Source organism: Melospiza georgiana, chromosome 8 (assembly GCF_028018845.1).
Source record: "Melospiza georgiana isolate bMelGeo1 chromosome 8, bMelGeo1.pri, whole genome shotgun sequence".
Taxonomy (NCBI): Eukaryota; Metazoa; Chordata; class Aves; order Passeriformes; family Passerellidae; genus Melospiza; species Melospiza georgiana.
Genome location: NC_080437.1, coordinates 22,706,044 through 22,723,273, shown reverse-complemented (window position 1 = coordinate 22,723,273; position 17,230 = coordinate 22,706,044). Strand labels below are relative to the sequence as shown.

Below are 17,230 nucleotides of genomic sequence, written 5' to 3'. Positions count from 1 at the left end.
ACCTGATCGCAGGTAAGTGAAACCTCTCTCTGGTACTTTCATAGTAAGGCCTGTCCCAAAAATCCTTTACCAAAACAATTTTAATCACAGTATATTCATTTAATCAATGCTAAAATTTCTTATTTCTTTTCCATCTGTAGACTATTATTAGTACAAAGTAATGTTTTTATTTCTACCTTTTGAGAACTCTCATGTATGAGAACCTGATTTGTCTTCTATATATTTGTGTTTAATATGATACTCACCTGCATATTCAGTCAACCTCAGACTCAGAAATAAATTTCCACAGACATACATCCATCAAAATGCTTTTCAAAAAATGCCTACCAATAAAGACCTCCTAGGAACTTACACTTCCCTAAGCAATATTGTGGAAAAAAAGAATGGAAAATATGACTGCAGACAAACTGACAGCTTCATCTACATGTGGGTTTTTTATAATGCTGAACTGTGTAGTGTTGCATGTCCTCCAACAATCCCCGTGAGCCATGACTAATTGCAGAAGTTAATAAGAATGAATATTCTAGCCTGAGAATTGCCACGTGAATGTATCAAACAAGTTGCAATGCTTTTTCTGACAGCTGCCTCAGCTGTGAGGAAAACAAAACAACACTATTATTGATGAGAGCAAAGGCTTAGCATAGCAATTTTTCTGGAAAAAAATATACCAAACCATGTCAGTTCCAGGGACCGTTCTGTCCTGCCCAGACACTTGTAATAAGTCTAAGTCCACTACAAGTTTTTGTTTACAGAATAATGTTGTGTTTGTTTCATTTTGTTTTCTTCATAGAAATAGCTCTTCAGTAGAGCAAACAAGTTAACCAGAGCAACCATGAGATAGGTCTGAAGCATCCTGGATCACTTGGAGATAGTAAGTCAGGCACTTACTCTGATAAAATCTACCTAAGTCTAGATTCAATAAATAAATAATGCAGGTCCAAATAATGCAGGGTAGGTGTGTGAACCTGAGCCTGCTAACCTCACAGGGAAATGCCCTATCACCCAATTACTAGAAAGGGAATTCCTCAACAAAAAGATTGATGCTTTCAAAAGTAGCATGTGAATTTCTGTGCAGCTTCCACAGGTTTACCTTAAACAATCTCTTTTCAGAAGAATTTGTGAATGCTCAAGCAGTGATTGCAATGGAGTGCCATCTAAGATATATTGATGGGTGAGTGTAGATATTAGGCCTGATTTAGGCACCAGAGAAACTTTTTCTGTTTTCTCTCTCTTTTTTTTTTTCCAATAATGCACTTGAGTCCAACCCACAAAAGTCCATTCTTGGATTCTTGGGTTCTTCTTGGGTAGATTGTGCTGCCTGAGGAAAATATTTTGCCAAAAATGCTGGTAAAATACAGTTTAGGAAACTTGTATATTTTATAATGTTGGCCTTTTTTTTTTTCCAGAAGTACCAGGCATTGTTTTCCATGCTTCAACACTTGTTCACAAAAGCCTGAGTTACCAGATTGTAAGTACATCTATTGTTCATATCAATTTAATTCAAAAATGTTAGTAAGAAGTCAGCATATATATGAAAGGCTGCAATCTGTCTGAGTTTGGCTTTTTTCTCCATAGCTTGCCATGACTGTGGAATGTATCCAAATAACATTCAATTGGGAGAAATCTTACAACTGCATGATGACTTTTATGGGGCAGTTAATCAACGTACCTTTGTTTGCGTCACAGTGTTTGTTAATGTTTATTTTAATAGAGTATTAATCTTTTCCATAGAACACCACATACTAAAAAAAAAAATCTCTTGCTTTGCTTGATTGTACAATGCACAGATTAATTAACATACTTCATTTTGACAAAGAATTATAGATATAAAGGAAAACAGAATAATGAAATTGGCACCATTATTTTCCAGTAGCTCTAAAATTTAATTACAGGAGAAAAGTGTTCTCTCCATCCACTATGTTTTTACAATAAAGATAAAAGATTGTTATGTGGCTTAAAGTTATATCAGGAGACGCCTGGTCAGGGGTTACTTGTCCATTACCAAATGCCGATTCCCATTCCCAGGCTACAGCCTGTTTACTCAAAACAACCTGAGCTTTCCGATGGGGTTTACTTGAATGAAAAACTGGCTTATGCGGGTGGTGGTTTTGAAGGAATCCTTGACTGTGAACCGTCGATTTCAAAGGCGAGTCTTAATGAAGTTCCTTGAGGCACTCTAAGCCCTGTGGACAGCAAAAATGGGCCGGGGCTAATGAACGTCAAGCAGGTGACAGCGCCTTGGTTTTGCTTGTGATTGTTATGGCTCGAACTGCGTCAAGGGTTATGCCACGGGCGTGCAAATACTTGGCCACCTGTCTTAATTGTAAACACTGCTTAATGCAGCAAACCCAGCGGTTCCGAGAGCCGGGGGCGGTAACGCGAGCCCGAGGGCTCGGGCAGGCAGGGCGCGGATCATCGCCGGCGGCAGCAGGGCCGGTGCCACCGCGGGCGCCAGGCACCCCTCGCCCGACGCCAGCCCTCCCTCCCCGCCGCTGCCGCTCGCCCGCAGAGCGCAGCCGGCAGGGACCGGCCCCGGCTCCCGCGGGGCCCCGGCGGCCGCAGCTCGCACTGCGGCGGGCGCGCCCCGCAGGGCGCAGGGCCACGGCACCGCCACCCCAGGGCGGCGGCGGGGGCGGGGGCCGCGGGCACCCAGCGCGGTGCGCGGCCGTACCCGGTGACTGCCGGGCCTGCCCGGGGCGCGGCGGGGGCGGGCGGCGCCGCAGGAGGGCGGGAGCCGCCGCAGTGAGGCCGCGCGGGCGAGGCGGCGGCGGCCGTTGCCATGGCAGCGCTGCCCCGGGCCGGGGCCTGAGCGGAGGGGCGGGGGCGCCCCGGGCCGGGCCCGGCAGGGGAGGGGAGGGGGTTAAAGCGGGCGGGCGGCGCCGCGGGGGTCGCTGCCGGGGGCAGCCCGCAGGCGGGGTGAGCATGAGCCGCGGCGGGGGCCGAGGGCCGTGCTCCGAGCGCACAGGGAGGCTGCGGAGGTGAAGCCTCTGCTCCCTCGCCGGGCGGGATGGAGACTCTTGGCGCTGCAGAGGACGTGTTTTATGAGGAGGAGGAGGAGGAAGTGAACTGCTACGACTTTGAGCCTCTGCCGACGCTGCTGGAGGATGAGGTGAGTGCGGCAGGTGCGGGGATGGAGCCGCCGCCCTTGCGCTCACCTGTAGTGAGGCGGCCGGGCCGGGGGCGCAGCGGCCCCCGGGAGCGGCCAGGCCGCGGCTCAGCGCCGCTCGCTTTCCGGGTGTGCTCCTGCCCCGCGGTCCCTGCCGCCAGCCTGGGCTGAGCCATTGCCGTGCACCTTCTCCACACAACAGCAAAGTCATGGTCCTCGAGTGCGGGATGTCTCGTCACTGCTGTCGTAGCCGTGGGTTAATGCTGCAGTCGGCAAGTACGTGTCCTTGTCGCACTCGATCAAGGGAAATTTACATGGGCAGAATAATTTCCCGAAGCTGCCAACCACTTGTTTGGTACTGCCGTATATTGCTGCCCTGTGCTAAAAGGCTTTTGACACTGGGAAATAAAAATCAAAAATATTAAACTGTTAAATCTGTTTCTTCTGTTGTTATGCTGAAAACCTGTAGCTAAAACCAGTTCTTGTAATTGCATTTGTCTGGCTCTGTTATTGGTTTTGCCCTTGCTTTTTGTTGCTCTTGCTCATCTTTATATCTTTTCACATGAAGTGTTTCTTACCCCTCCATGAATGTTGGGGCAAAATGTTTGGAGATGCTTTGCTTTTATAAGTAAAGGCTTGGTGTATGTGAGCTGCCCATTCCCCGAACCAAATCTTGCAAACTTTCTGAGTTGCCATGTCAAGAATCCATGCTGAATCAGGAGTTAAATGTGAGTTTGAAAATGCAAAGCCCCTTTCAGCTTTCCTGAGTCACCGATTGGCTTGGCAGTTTGGCTTTTCCACTGTCTGTAGTGCTCAGTGCTGTAGGCCCTTTCAGGCTGGCCCATGCAAAATCTTGGTGGAAGGTGGTAATAGCCTTATTTTTTACACATTGGCTTAAATACTTGGAGTATTTTCTCGGAATGGAGAAGGCTAAGGGTCAACGCTTCTGTACAAGAAAGTACGGAACCTATTTTTCATACCTGCTCAATGTATACTTTGATTGTGGGTTCCCATGAGTCCTATCTATTTAATTATTACAGAAACATAGAGTTTCAGTATTTTTCTTGGGAGAATGAGCATGACCTATCACCTGGTGACTAGATAAGTTAATAAAAAAGAGCTGCTTTGAAGAGTAATAAGAGAGCTTACCAAGCCAACCTGGTGTTTTTCTTCAGATGTGATGAATGTAATGGATGGCATTTGCCACATTTTCTATGATTCTGGAATAGAATGTTTTGAAGTTTGTGTGAATTATCGTGGCAAAAAGGTGTGAGAAGGCTGTGAGTGCTGTTGTACTGAACTCTGAGCTGCTTAGTCATTTAGTGGAGTCTGCTCTTCTTGTCATTGTACCAAGTATAAAGAATGATGTTGGTGTCTGATGCAGGTGGTTTTTTGCCAATATGTGAAGCAGAAATCTACCTGAGCTGAAGAGTAGAAAATGCTAAGGATGAGGGTGTGTTTCCATTTCCTCTCTTTACTAGAACTTTATTCATTTCATACTCCTTAATATTTGATTTCAAAAATTTTAAGAAATGGTATGTGGCCAATTAATTTTTTTATTCCTACTCTCTCTTAATTATCTCTGCTTAATTATATGCTACTGAACAGTTTTGTACTTGCTGAAGAAAACCTGGGAGAAAGCTGAAAACTAAAGTGAGTAGTTAAGTGTGGTTGGGCAACAGGTTTACTTTTTGTAGTTCTTAGTGTTAAAACCAGACATTTTCATATTAAAACCAGACACAAGTGTCTTTTGCTGAAAGAGACAAAAAAGAGGCTTCAGTGTCTCTGATATTTACCATTTGAATGAAGAGGCTTCCAGTGGTCCGAAGTACTGAAGCAGCTGCTCACCAGAAGTTTCAGCTTGCCAGAACCTCCTGTGTTTGAGTGTTAAAAGGATGGTTTTTTCCACAGTGGTACCTCTTGGTCTGTGTTGCTTTGGAGATACAAGCCAGCCAAATGCAAGTCTCGGTGTTTTCAATGCCTCATTCTCTACAAAGGCCTTGCTCAGCTGCAACAGCAGCTTTAATAACTAAGGTCAAGGAAGGGTGATCATTTGGGAAATTTGTGTTTTCTCTGAAGTAGGTAACTTGCTGCCCTGAAGCGCTGGAAATAGAAAGGCCTGCAATATGGTGGTGGTGGTATTTTGCTTTATCTTTTCTTTGTTAGTTTTATTTTTACCTAGCCATCCACTGCTGATGGAAGCCATGGAACATTCATAGGACTTTTTTTCCTTTTCTCTTTTTTTTTTTTCTTTTTCTGTATGACATAACTTTCTCATCCCTGGGAAGGAAGATAAACTAAGCTTATCTGACATTTGAGCATTGCCTTTTGTTTACTTCCCAAATAACCACAAGACAAAGATGTTTTGTAGGTTTGTGCTGTAGATATCATTGCTGGTAATTATTATCTGCAGTGGAGTTCAACCTCAAAACTTAACTTAAAAGTTCTCTCAAGTCCTTATTGTGACTGGAATGTGATGCTGAGGCTGTCTTAAAGATTGCAGGTTTAATTTTTTTCATGTACACTCTAAATTGAGCCTCTTATGTCTCCATATGCACAGATCAAACTTAGTTTTGCATCTTGATTAGTGAATCATTCTTTTATTTCTCTGTTGTGACAAATGCCATCGTGTCACCTACCTGGAGGATTCTAGGAGAGTTAAAAATAATTGCTCATTCATTGCTTTGATCATAGAGTTTCTATTTTTTACTTTTTTGCTGGCCATAAAATAAGAAGTGGATTGCCTCTTTCCAAGCCTGTCCTTATCCCACTGCTCAGTTTGGTCAGTTTCAAAGCCTAATGATTGTAGGAGAGTTTGCCATGTGTTTTTGTTTGCAGATAGAGGAACCTCTCTGCTGCTCTTCATGCTTGCAACAGCTTCTCTATGGAAATTTGCAAAGCCTCCTTATCCACCCTCACACTCTGATGGCAGCATTACACAATTGTACTGAGCATAGCACACAGAAAATAAGATTTTGTGCTGAGATCTTTTGCTGCTCATTATTATGTAGGACTGAATTTGATGAGACCAGGATCCATGATTAGTGCTAGAAGGCACTGAAATAATGCTGCCATTAGTAAATCAATCCACGTCTAGGCCATGTCTATAAAAAATAAGACCATTGAGAAGTTAAGTTTGCCAAACAGCAATGAGTGTGCTTTATTTCTAATCTCATATTTATTTATTAAGCATTATACTTTAGACTAAAAAGCACAATACACTTGTGGACTGAGGTTTGTTTCTTATTTGAAGGATATTATGAAAGCGATGCTTAATTCTCTGAAAGACAGGTTAATAAACTGTTAACCCTTTCTGTATGTGTTAATCCAAATATCATTGATGTTCTCCAGTGCTGGAGTAGGTAAAGAAATTTTTAACTGTTCTCCAAGGGATTAAAAGTTTAAACTACTGCAATTTTCTGAGCTGTAAGATAGTTCACATCTTCTTTTGCTGATTATGGCATAATTTATTTTTTCTCTCTGCTAAGCAATGTATATCTGCATCTTCTGTTAAGGATATATTTAATGTCACTGTGTAGCTAATAGTAGTTATAGCTGTGATACAAAGTAACTGCTGTAGATTACCTTCCATTTTTGTTACCTTACTTTTCCTTATAGATGGAATTGATGTTTTGTTTGTTTGGGTTTTTTGTTGTTTTTTTCTCCTCGTTCCTTTAAGTTCATGAAGACTTCTGTAGCTATGGGTAATGTATTGGGTTTGTTTTCCAAAAATATCCATAGAGAGTCTGGTTGCTTTGAGCCAAGCAATGTTTCTGAACATCTTGACCAGGAAAGCCACGTCAGAAACACATTTGTTTGGGAATGGACTCATAGCCTTACTGTGATAATAGGGTCAATACGAGTTGACTGCAGTTTAGGGCAGCAATTTAGAAACTTTGCCCATGAGCTGTTTTGATCACTAAAAGCTTTGGATATAATGGGAAGGCCTAGGACAACCAAAGTGTTTGGTTTTAAGTCCAAATATAAAAACACTTCTTCTATGGCATGTTTGGCTTTTCAAAGTTTATTAAATGGTCTACACCACTAAACTTCGCAACAGCATCATTTTTAAGACAGGCCAATGTAAAAGGTATTTTTTCCCAGTTCACAAATGGTAGGGAGAATTGCTGTGAAGAGAATTTTTAAGTAGTTTATATAAAGACACCTGGGAAAGCTTGAAAGGCAGGGATGAGACGAAATGTTTTCATTTAGTCTCTCTGCTTTTACCTCCAAGTGGTCTGTTTCCTTTGATGTAGTGTTTATGTAACTTACATATCTCCCATAGTAATTTTTTTTATGTTGGCATACTGTGATATCTTTGTTCAGGTTAACTGTGCTTCTTAAAACATCTCTGTGTTAAGAGCAAAGTCATGCACTTGGTGTTTCTTGGGGTGTTAATCAGTGTCCTAGAAAGTCTGAGAACTTGCTGGAAACATTACTTGTAGCCAATTCTGTCAAATATAATCTATGATACAGAAAGTAGTGTCATGAAATCCAGGGTAATTTATTAATTCATATCTTGGCAGGAGAATGTGTCCCTTGCTGATATTTTGTCACTGCGGGATAGCTGTCTTACTGAGCAAGATATTTGGGCAATTTGCCTGGAGTGTTGCCATTCTTTGAAGAGCATTGCCCATTCTGCAATCTTCCAGACACTCTGCATCACTCCTGACACTTTGGCTTTTAACACCAATGGCAATGTATGCTTCATGGAACAGCTCAGTGGTGAGTATTTATGTTCCCAGGCTGTTTGTTTTAGAACTGTGCAAACTCATGGCGAGAAACTGCAGTAAAATATTACATTCTATTTTTAAGACTTCCAATTAAAATAAAGATAAAATAAAACTTATTTGGGAAGGGTTGTGTATATTTTCATGTGAAACTACATGTTCAGTTTTATATTTGATGAACAAAGGCTGTTCTGAATTTGCTTAGAAAATTCCTCCTAGTTATTTTAAGACTTATCCAGGTGATAGGTCTTCTTTATTTCCATTTTAAACACACAGATTATGTACTTGTGTGTGCAAGTCTCTACCTTTGTAAAGCATGTCCTTCACCTCTTATGGATCTTCTGATGTCACAGATATATTCTGTTTCTAGAGAAGTCTGATAGTCGGTGTATCTTGGTGACTGTGGCCATAAAAATGGAGCAATTCTATTGCATATTTGCTATTAAAAAGGAAAGTTCTCTCAAATAAAGGCCTTGTTTTTTTATGCTCTCTCTTGAATAAATATTATTACTTTTTAAGTAATGATTTTCAGACTTGCGGAGTATTGGGACTGATTGAGAAATGAATTTTAATATGTTAAAAAAACAATATTTAGTAGCATGGAAGATGTTCAGGTATCATAGCAGATGAACAGGGAGATGCTTGACTTTAAAAAACTTCTTGTTTCAGCTTGGACAAAAAAAGCATGTTATGGTTGCTGGTCCTTTCTCATGTGATGCATCTCAAGATGATAGGTCTTCAGTCTCTTAATGATTTTACAGAAAAAGAGTAAGAAAACCAAACAGCTCTTACTCTATGGTACTTCTAAAATTATGTTGGCTCATAACTAGGAGAACCATTCTAGTCCAGATGCATACCAGTCAAGTTTTTGTTGTGATTTCTTTAGCCTAATTTATTTTTAAATCTCTGTCAGGATGCTTATGCTTTCGCACAAAATCTAGATCACAGTACTTAGAAAAAATACTAGAACAAAATGAGATAAGATACCATTGCAACAAATGAAGATTTTTTGCCTTTTTACAGTTAGTCTTTCATATAAATGAAACATCATAAAATATAATTAATAAAGATTAAAATATACCTTCATAATTGTTGTGATGTTTTTTAAATTAAATTCCTTAAATAGACATGAGACAACTTTTAGTTACATATTAATAGGGTAATGTGGAATCAATTTCTTTTATTTTAAGGAGCTTGTCATACCTTGAAATTAAAAAATAAAAAGAAGCTGGCTTTGTATAAGCCAAGGGTGTATGAAAGACTTGTTGAAGAACATAAATCTAGTGGATGAAAAATGCCCCTCAGCTAAGATCTTTGCTTGTAGCTGGGGAAGAGAAAAATCAATTCCTTCTTAAATGTTCTAGTCTAATTGAATAGCTGGCAAACAATTGATCCAGGAATGCTGTATTCATGGACTTAAAATGTGGGAGAACAAATTCCTGTGCAAAGCAAATGTATGAAGATTTAGTTCCCTGAAGTCATGTTAGTCCCTAAGGAAAAGACTTTTCATTAGTTCTCTTTAAAGAGAGATATGTTTTCCATAGGAATGCAAAAAAGTGACACCTGTGTTCTATTTCTCTCAGGCTTCACTGTGTCTTTGGCTCTTTCTCTCAGATTCTGTTACTGTTTGGTTAAAAGATAGTGTGTTGGAGGCACTTGAGGAGGTTGTCCTTTTTGCTTCCCTGCAGTTGTTGCCTATGGATTTATTCTTCCAGAAGAAAATTATAACCTCTGGATTTGCTTTCCAGTGAGAGAAAGTGAACAGGCTGTCATCTCTGCTTTAGCAGCAAGTTCTGCTTCCTGCAAGTTCTGTGGTGCTAAAGTGAAAACCATTCAATAGGATACTCTGCCAAGGGCTCTGATACCTTCTTGTCTCTTCAGATCACACACATTCCCATTGTAAACATTATATTAAAAGAATACAGTGAGCTGTACCAGTGATAAGTTAAATACTTTTACAGCCTTTAAAGTGTTCTGTGGAAGGAAAGGGAAAAGGTAGTGGGGAGATAAAAAGGAGAAGTAGTCTGCAGGTGGGGGAGGGGGAGAACAAAACATGTCTCTGTTAGTTCCCCTCCCCTTCAGCATCCTCTGCCCACCCCCAAAATCAGGAAAAAATGTGGTGGTGGGTAAGAAATGCAAAATTGGTTGCATAGCCCTCTTTTTCAGTAGGAAAGTACGTTTGGGAATGTCCTAAAGAGCTGTAAAGCAGTTACTGTTTCTAGTCATCCATACCACCTAGCTACAACGTATGAATATGTTTAAAAAGTCCTCTCTAGTAGTCTCTGCTACAAAACTGGTTTTAATAAAAACTTTGCATTTCACTCTAAAGTACAGGCACAAAAGCTAAAGTTATGATGATTTAGAATTAAAACTGAAGTTATGATGGTTATGCTATGCCTCTGAACATACTATTTTTTTCTTCTTGTTGAGAAAGGAAACATGCTTTTTGCATGTCAATCATCTTGACTTCCCAGAAGGATAGACTAGGTGAGTTGGATATGTATGTGGAGAGTAGGCTGCTTTGTTGTGCTCCTGTTGAATTCCTTGATGTTCTTTACTGGGTTCATGTGACGTAAGTGCAGTGTGATGCTGTGTACCTGCTTGGATACAGAAACAGCATCAGACTCTCATAACATGTTCTTTTCTTCTTTCCACCTCCTCACTCAGAATTGGCTGCTGCAGTAGCTCAGTTCTCTGCTCTGCAGCACATGCATGGGCTCTTTACTTCCTCTACTCTTTTATCATAAGTAAAACAAACTAAGCAGGAAGGTCAGAGTTCTAAGCTGGCCTGTAGATGAAGAAGCAATTAGCTGTTCAGGCTGGCTTTGCTGCTTGAACCCTTATCTCCCAGGTCTGTAATGGAAAATAGTGAGTAGAACTGTCCAGTTAATCAAGTCAAACCTCTAAGCCACAGCTGAGCCACACCAGCTTTGGTGATAACTGGGTGCAAACATAAATGCCTGAAGGTAAGAAGTTTTAGACATGTTAAATGTATTTCTTTGTGAGTGTTTAATCTGGTTTGTTTCTTAGTAGGGAAGTTATGATACCTCTTTGGAGAGAGCTTGAAAACCACACTTTATTTTACTTCCAGCACTATAAACATGGATAACAAGTTCTTTGTACAGTGGATTGGAGTGAACCAAAATACTGCTGTACAAGGTTTCTTTTGTATCAGATAGGAGCATGTCATTACACTTGTATCATCAAGTTGGTTTGTGGTTTTTGTAAACAAGACTAATTTCTAATCTGGCATGTTTCTTTTTGTTTTCAAAGATGATCCAGAAGGTGCCTTTGTTCCACCAGAATTTGATATCACCGGTAACACTTTTGAGGCAAGTTCATAAATTTATCTGTAAAATAGAGGGAGAGGTTAATACTTTTAGTACCTCTGGCAATACCAAATGCTCAGCATTCTCAGTATATAATTTTAGAACTTCTAAAGATTGTGAGTAGTATATGGTGCTATTTAGATATGTTTTGTGAAAATAAAAAGTAAACTTAAAATGCCATATTAATTTTTGGCATAAACATTTGTTCACTAACTGTTAAAATGTGAGAATCTATTTTGGCTGAATAATGTGTTACACTAAACCACAGCTGGCCTATATTATGTTCACTGGTACCCTTCACTGGTTACATTGACTTGTTTGGGGACTAGCCATGAACTTTTATGACTAAATATAAAATTTGTTTGCTATCCTCTTCAATAAAATAATTCAGGGAAGGGTAATAAGCAGTTTTATCTTTGATTTAATGAAGAAACAGATTACTGTCTGTTGCTTTGCAATGCACAAATGCTCTACATTGTTAAATTAAATTAGATTTAAATTGTTTATACTAATTCATTAGCCTCCCAAGTCAACCATCTCATTGCCTGCTAAAGGAGCACTTGCTTGCTTAATATCCATTTTCTTAATACAATATTTTTTATGGCATGTATTCTTAGATAATTCAAATGCTTTAACTAGCAACGCATTTAACTCAAGGAATATTTTAAAAAATCTGGTTCTTTATATTTTGAAACAAATATCTTTTGCTTTTCAGAGTCATAGCCTTCATAGTCATGTTTATAGTTCTCTGTTTCTTGATGGGGGGAGGTGGGAAGGAGGAGGAGGAAAAGTGAACCTTGGAAGTGTGAAGTACCACATGTTAAATGAGAATGATAAGGCAGGAAGGGTGGCAGAATAGAATCTGAAATAGTGCAGTCTTTGAAGGTTAAAGAGGCAAAAATTCAGAAATTCAGTCGTTGCTATGCTTTATTAATGTATGTACATATGCCAGCAGAGATCTAGTGATTTTTGTGCTCATTCTCCTCCTCATCCCCATGATGGTTTTTGGGGAGTCTTTCTTTGAGGACAAGGATTGTTAAGAGGTGGCCTGCGTTCCCTGCAAACTTGGCAACTGTATAAGCCTTTATATTTAGATGTGGTTGAGGAAAGCGAGACCCAAAGGTGACTGGTTTTTGTTTCTTTCTTTTTGTTGTGCTTCTGAAGCTGTACTAAGGATTTTACATAAATATGTTCTTCATCCCTTAACAAGTTTCCAAGACTTGACACAAAAATGCTTACAAGGTAACTTGTCTGCATAAAGTAAATAGATACACTGAAAGAGTTTCAAAGACTAAGGAGATGGAACAAGGTGAAATAGGAATTTGGGAAGACTTTGGTAATACTAAGTGACCTGAAATTTTAGTTCCATCTGCTAGACAAAGCCATTGTATTCCATTTGGATAAAACATATCTGTGTATAGATCTGTTGTTTAACTCTTCTCTTTCAGCATGTACAGGCCTGTTAAACCCCAGTGAATCCCAAACCCAAGCACAGCACAATCAATTAAACATTCAGTGAAAGCTGTTTGAGTCAGGAGTGGCTCTGAACATTGACCCTTTTACTCCTTTTGCAAAGGTCAGTGAAGGTACATGAAGGTACACATTTGTGTGAAGAAGTTGACATGCTCTGCCTTGTCTCTTGTGAGATGGGCTGAGTGCACTGATTTCTGTAAGTTGCTGCTGTCTCTTCATCTAGCAAGTTCGGAGGCCTTCCAAAGCAGGGAGAGCAGGGCTATGACAGTGTCCTGTTGCCTCAGCTGTTTTTCCCTGACTACCCTAGAGCAATACACAAGGCAGAAAAGCAAGGGCTTTCCCCTGCATTAAGGCAGAAATATATTGTTTTACTCTGGGATTTATGTGCATTTGGTCAGCCATTTATAGGATTCAGACTATTTGTGAAACTTTCAAAGCTTTACCTCTTACCATGTGTAGAGTTTGGTTGAATTTTTAAGTGCTTTAGTACCAGACCAACTTCTGCCAAGGATTCCATAGTGATCTCTGCTTGTTTTAACTTTTGCAGATTTCAAGACCTCCGGTAGGTTAATGCTTATGTACTTGTTTCAAGGGTTTTATAATACTGTAATCTTTCCAAGTTGACCATTTCCTTCTTGGTGTTGATACTTCAAGTTCTTCTCTTTTCCAAAAGTATTGAGACTTTTTTCTATCCCCTTACCCCTATTATAACCTTTTGCTATTGCAGTAGCAGAATAGTAGTGCTTTGTATACATCTCCTGGCCTGTTGTGTTTTCTCAGTGTTATGAAATTCTTCGATTACAATAAGCTGCCCTTTATACAGGGGTGTCAAGTGTCTTGAATTAAGTGCTTGCTCCTTCCTTGGTGATGACCTGACTTGGTTCTTCTTTGTTGGAGTTTTTCAGCTGCTTGGTCTACTTTGTTTAGAACAATGGCAAGTAATGTTTGTATTGAAATGGTCTGATTTCAATATGAAGAGAAAAAAATTGGTTTTGGAACTACTAATTATGTTCAGGATGATCTTTGATAGCTGTTACTCTAGTGTCAAAGCTTGGCTCCTTTAAAATAGTTATGTCAGCCAGAGATTTTGCTTGATTTGAGTGCAACCTATTTTGTGGCTTCTAAAATGCACACAATGAGATCTGTATGGCTACTGGATGACTTCTTCCCCTTGAACTCTTCTTTTAAAAATCCTTCAATTAAAGCTACAGTTATTTCAACAAGAGATGTTTTGTTTCCTGCTTGGTGAATTACTGATCCAGACCTCTAATGGTATTGTGACTCCAGCCTAATTAGTTGCTAAACTTAGCTGGCACTCACAAGCACACAAGGGTAATAGACACAGGAAACAAATTGAAATGCATTACTGTCCTGGTGTCTGAAACAACACTATTAAAGATGTCAGTTTCTAGTTGGAATTTCAAATAACTAGAGATCTAAAGCTTTGTCCAAATGACAATGCACAAGACTGAAAATTAATTGATTTCATGTGGTTGGTTTTAGACTTGTGCCTTCTTTCTTGACCTGCTCTCCATTTGTTAAGTAGGAATAATAGCACCAGCTTCAGTTACTGCTGAGAGTTGGAAGGTGAAAACCAGCCCTTCAGTTTCAGTATCAGGTGTAAAATAGACTTTTTAGAGAGAAACATGGTTAAGAAGGAATTAGCTGTGAAAGGGGCTTGTGGTAATGACAGTGAAGTGCAGCTGAACTTTCCATGGTGACTTTAGTGCTGCCACAGTTCCATCCTCTGGGCTTGGAGGAAGGATTGCAGTTTCTGAGCAACTGAAGAGACCTTGAAATCACTGTGTTGCTAAGTAGTTGGAGTGGCATTGAGTAGGGTAGTTCTGGAATGTTCTCCGCTTCCAGGTGTTTACATAGTTGCCGTACAAGGACAGGAAGGCAGCCAAGCAGGTACTGCTGGGCTCTAGGACAGTACTGAATTAAAACAGAGAATCTCCTGTCTATCTGTTCATGTTATTTTTTTCCTCTAACTGTGCTATCTCCTTACAGACTTCCATTACCATTGTGCTCTAGTAGATGTACTGTTAAGAACTGATGCTGAAAGGAGAGAGAGGATAGGAGTTACACTTTAGAGTTATGATCCATACTGTAACTGCTAAAAAAGGTGAATTTCTGTACAGTACACTTAGTATCATTTGCACTTCTTTTCTTCATGCAGATGCAGGCATATGATATAACTGTGCTCTGTAAGTTTTCAGATGACTGAAGCTGTCACTTGCCTGCATTGATGGAAATATCTGTTTCTCCTTTTCCTCTAAGCTGGAAGTTGTGCCTTAATTTGCTATTGCAAGTATTGACCATGTCTTTGTTCTCACTGAATCTTGAGCTAGAAGTCCATTAGAGACATCTGGATTATAAATACTAGTGTCTAATTTTATCATTTTCTACTCATCATACTGTAGAGAACAACAAAGAATGTGAATTTTTCTGTTCTTCAAAGACAGGAAGAGGCTGAGATGCAAAAATACATAATTGAGACTACTTCTAAAATTTGCCCTGATTTTGCCTTCTAAATAGGAAGAACTTCAGCCTTTTTCCTGATGAAAATGGTTCCTATTTCATTTTCTTGCCCTGAGCAGTACAGTGTTAGACTTGTGAAATTTGACCAATGGGAGGCTCAACATGAATAGTTAAATATTGTTGAGTTCATTAATAGCCTTACTTCTATCACTACAATACAAGATTGCCTCAGGTTAAAAACATTGCCTGTCTCAAACCAGTTTCAAATAGCTATTTGTCTGCATCACAAAACTGCCATTGAGTCTCACACAGAGGTTCATTGATGTGGAACACCACATTTCTAAGATATGAGCTTTCAGTGAGATGAAGGACTGATGTCCACCATGTGTGAGCTTGCATTTATAATCATTTAATAATGTGGCTATTCAGTTTTGCTTGTTCTAGTGAATCTTTATAATAGAAATCAGTGAATTTTCACTCTTGTCTATTTTTTTTTAATCTAAGGATGATTGGATAATACTTCTGTTAATAACTTATTTCAGTATTTGGAGGTGATAAGATGCAGTAGTTTAGAAGCCTCAGTGTGCAGCAGGATGAAAACCTTCAGAAATTAAAAGAACTGAAAAAGTGATACAGAGTTAAGTACTACCTTGAAGAGAAGGATGGGTTAGTGATGGGGAAGAAAGTGAAGTTCACATTGCGTCTTTTTCTCATCCAGAGCTTGTTCTTGCTTTTGTCTATCAAGACAGGAGTGGGGTGTGCTGATACCTCACCTGTGAGAGAATCACAGCTGGAAGAGGCTGAATGCTGTCACTATCTTTGTTAGAATGTCATGACTGTCAACTTGCAGTGGGCTGTAGTTGATTTATATTATATTTTAAAATAAGTCCAAGCATTTCACCAACCTTGAAAAGAAACAAATGTATGTGAAGTGGTAGAAATGCTGCAAATAGAAAAGATACAAAATAAAATGTTATTTCATTGTTTTTGAATACTAAATTATTAAGATTCATATAGCTTTTTCCTATGAAATGTGACAAGGCAGTTGGAGTGATAAATGCAGTATACATGTGAATATTTTATGTAAGTATAAATGGTATAAATGCATGGATTGAAGTTTCAAATGAAACATAGTGTTCTGCAGAATAGATAAAGAAAGGTTCAGGGGGTGTGTGTGTATGTATGTGTGTGTGTATATATATATATATATATATCAGGCTTACTGAAAAAAACTCAGCAGACAGTTTCATGCTGCAGTATTTTTCAGTACCTGATCATTACTGACTGAGTGCTCATGTCTCAGCTGTTGGTCTTTCTCTAAATGTGAAAGCCTTCATCTTTCTCCCAAATCCAAACAGCAGACAGTATAAAGGAAGTCTTGTCTTTGTGACTTTGCTAGTCTTTTAAAGCAGTAGCTTTGAATACTGTGATATTATCTCTATTGTTCTATTTTTCTTTTGCTCTCAATGCAGGATGAAAAAAGAAAACTTTTATATGTTCTCCTAGATGGGTTTTTGGTTTTGTGTTTATCTGACGGGGGAAGCAAGTCTTTTGAACCACCTAGTGCCTTTTTTCTTCAATTCTGTTTCCCTTAGTTTTGTGTAGCCTCCCCATGAGACTAATTCTATCTAACAGCAGTAAGGCTTGTCATCAGCAAATGGTAACTTATCTCTTCCTGTAGTCTAAACCATTCCATCTCCTGAGCATTATTTAAACCTGTCTTTTCCTTCAGTGACAAAATAAATTACTTTCATTTGTTACGTCTGCCTCTACTGCGCTATAGAAGAGAAAATGGAATCTTCCTGTTCTTGCTTTTACATCACCATCCCAGTTGAGGTCCCTTTCAGGAACTTAGGACTGAGCAAACACCCTTTAGATGCTTTACACAAAGTTAACAAAAGGAAGAATGAGGCCAATGGAATTTTTTTACGTCAGTCATTTTGTTTTTTTTTTTTTCCTTTTAATGCATAGGCTATCTTAAAGTTTATAACTTGATTACCTCAAAAACCTACAGCTTGTTGCTTAGTCCTGAAGTTGGAGTTGCAAAGTTGTCATATTGGTCTTGGCATTATTAAAGTTAAGATATATAACATTTCCCCTAAGATTTCTGA

The 17,230-nt window shown here is 39.4% G+C and overlaps 1 protein-coding gene across 2 annotated transcripts in view; it reads left to right on the top strand.

Moving 5' to 3' along the window:
* Positions 1-2,907: 2,907 nt before the first annotated feature.
* The window catches only part of KNDC1 (kinase non-catalytic C-lobe domain containing 1), a 56,926-nt gene continuing 42,603 nt past the window's right edge, over positions 2,908-17,230 (top strand). For both annotated transcript variants that reach the window (XM_058028736.1, XM_058028735.1), the window contains exons 1-3: positions 2,908-3,109; positions 7,633-7,831; positions 11,110-11,168. In XM_058028736.1, coding sequence (XP_057884719.1) covers positions 3,008-3,109; positions 7,633-7,831; positions 11,110-11,168 — 360 coding nt within the window. In that variant the 5' untranslated portion in view covers positions 2,908-3,007. The remainder of the gene's footprint in view (positions 3,110-7,632; positions 7,832-11,109; positions 11,169-17,230) is intronic.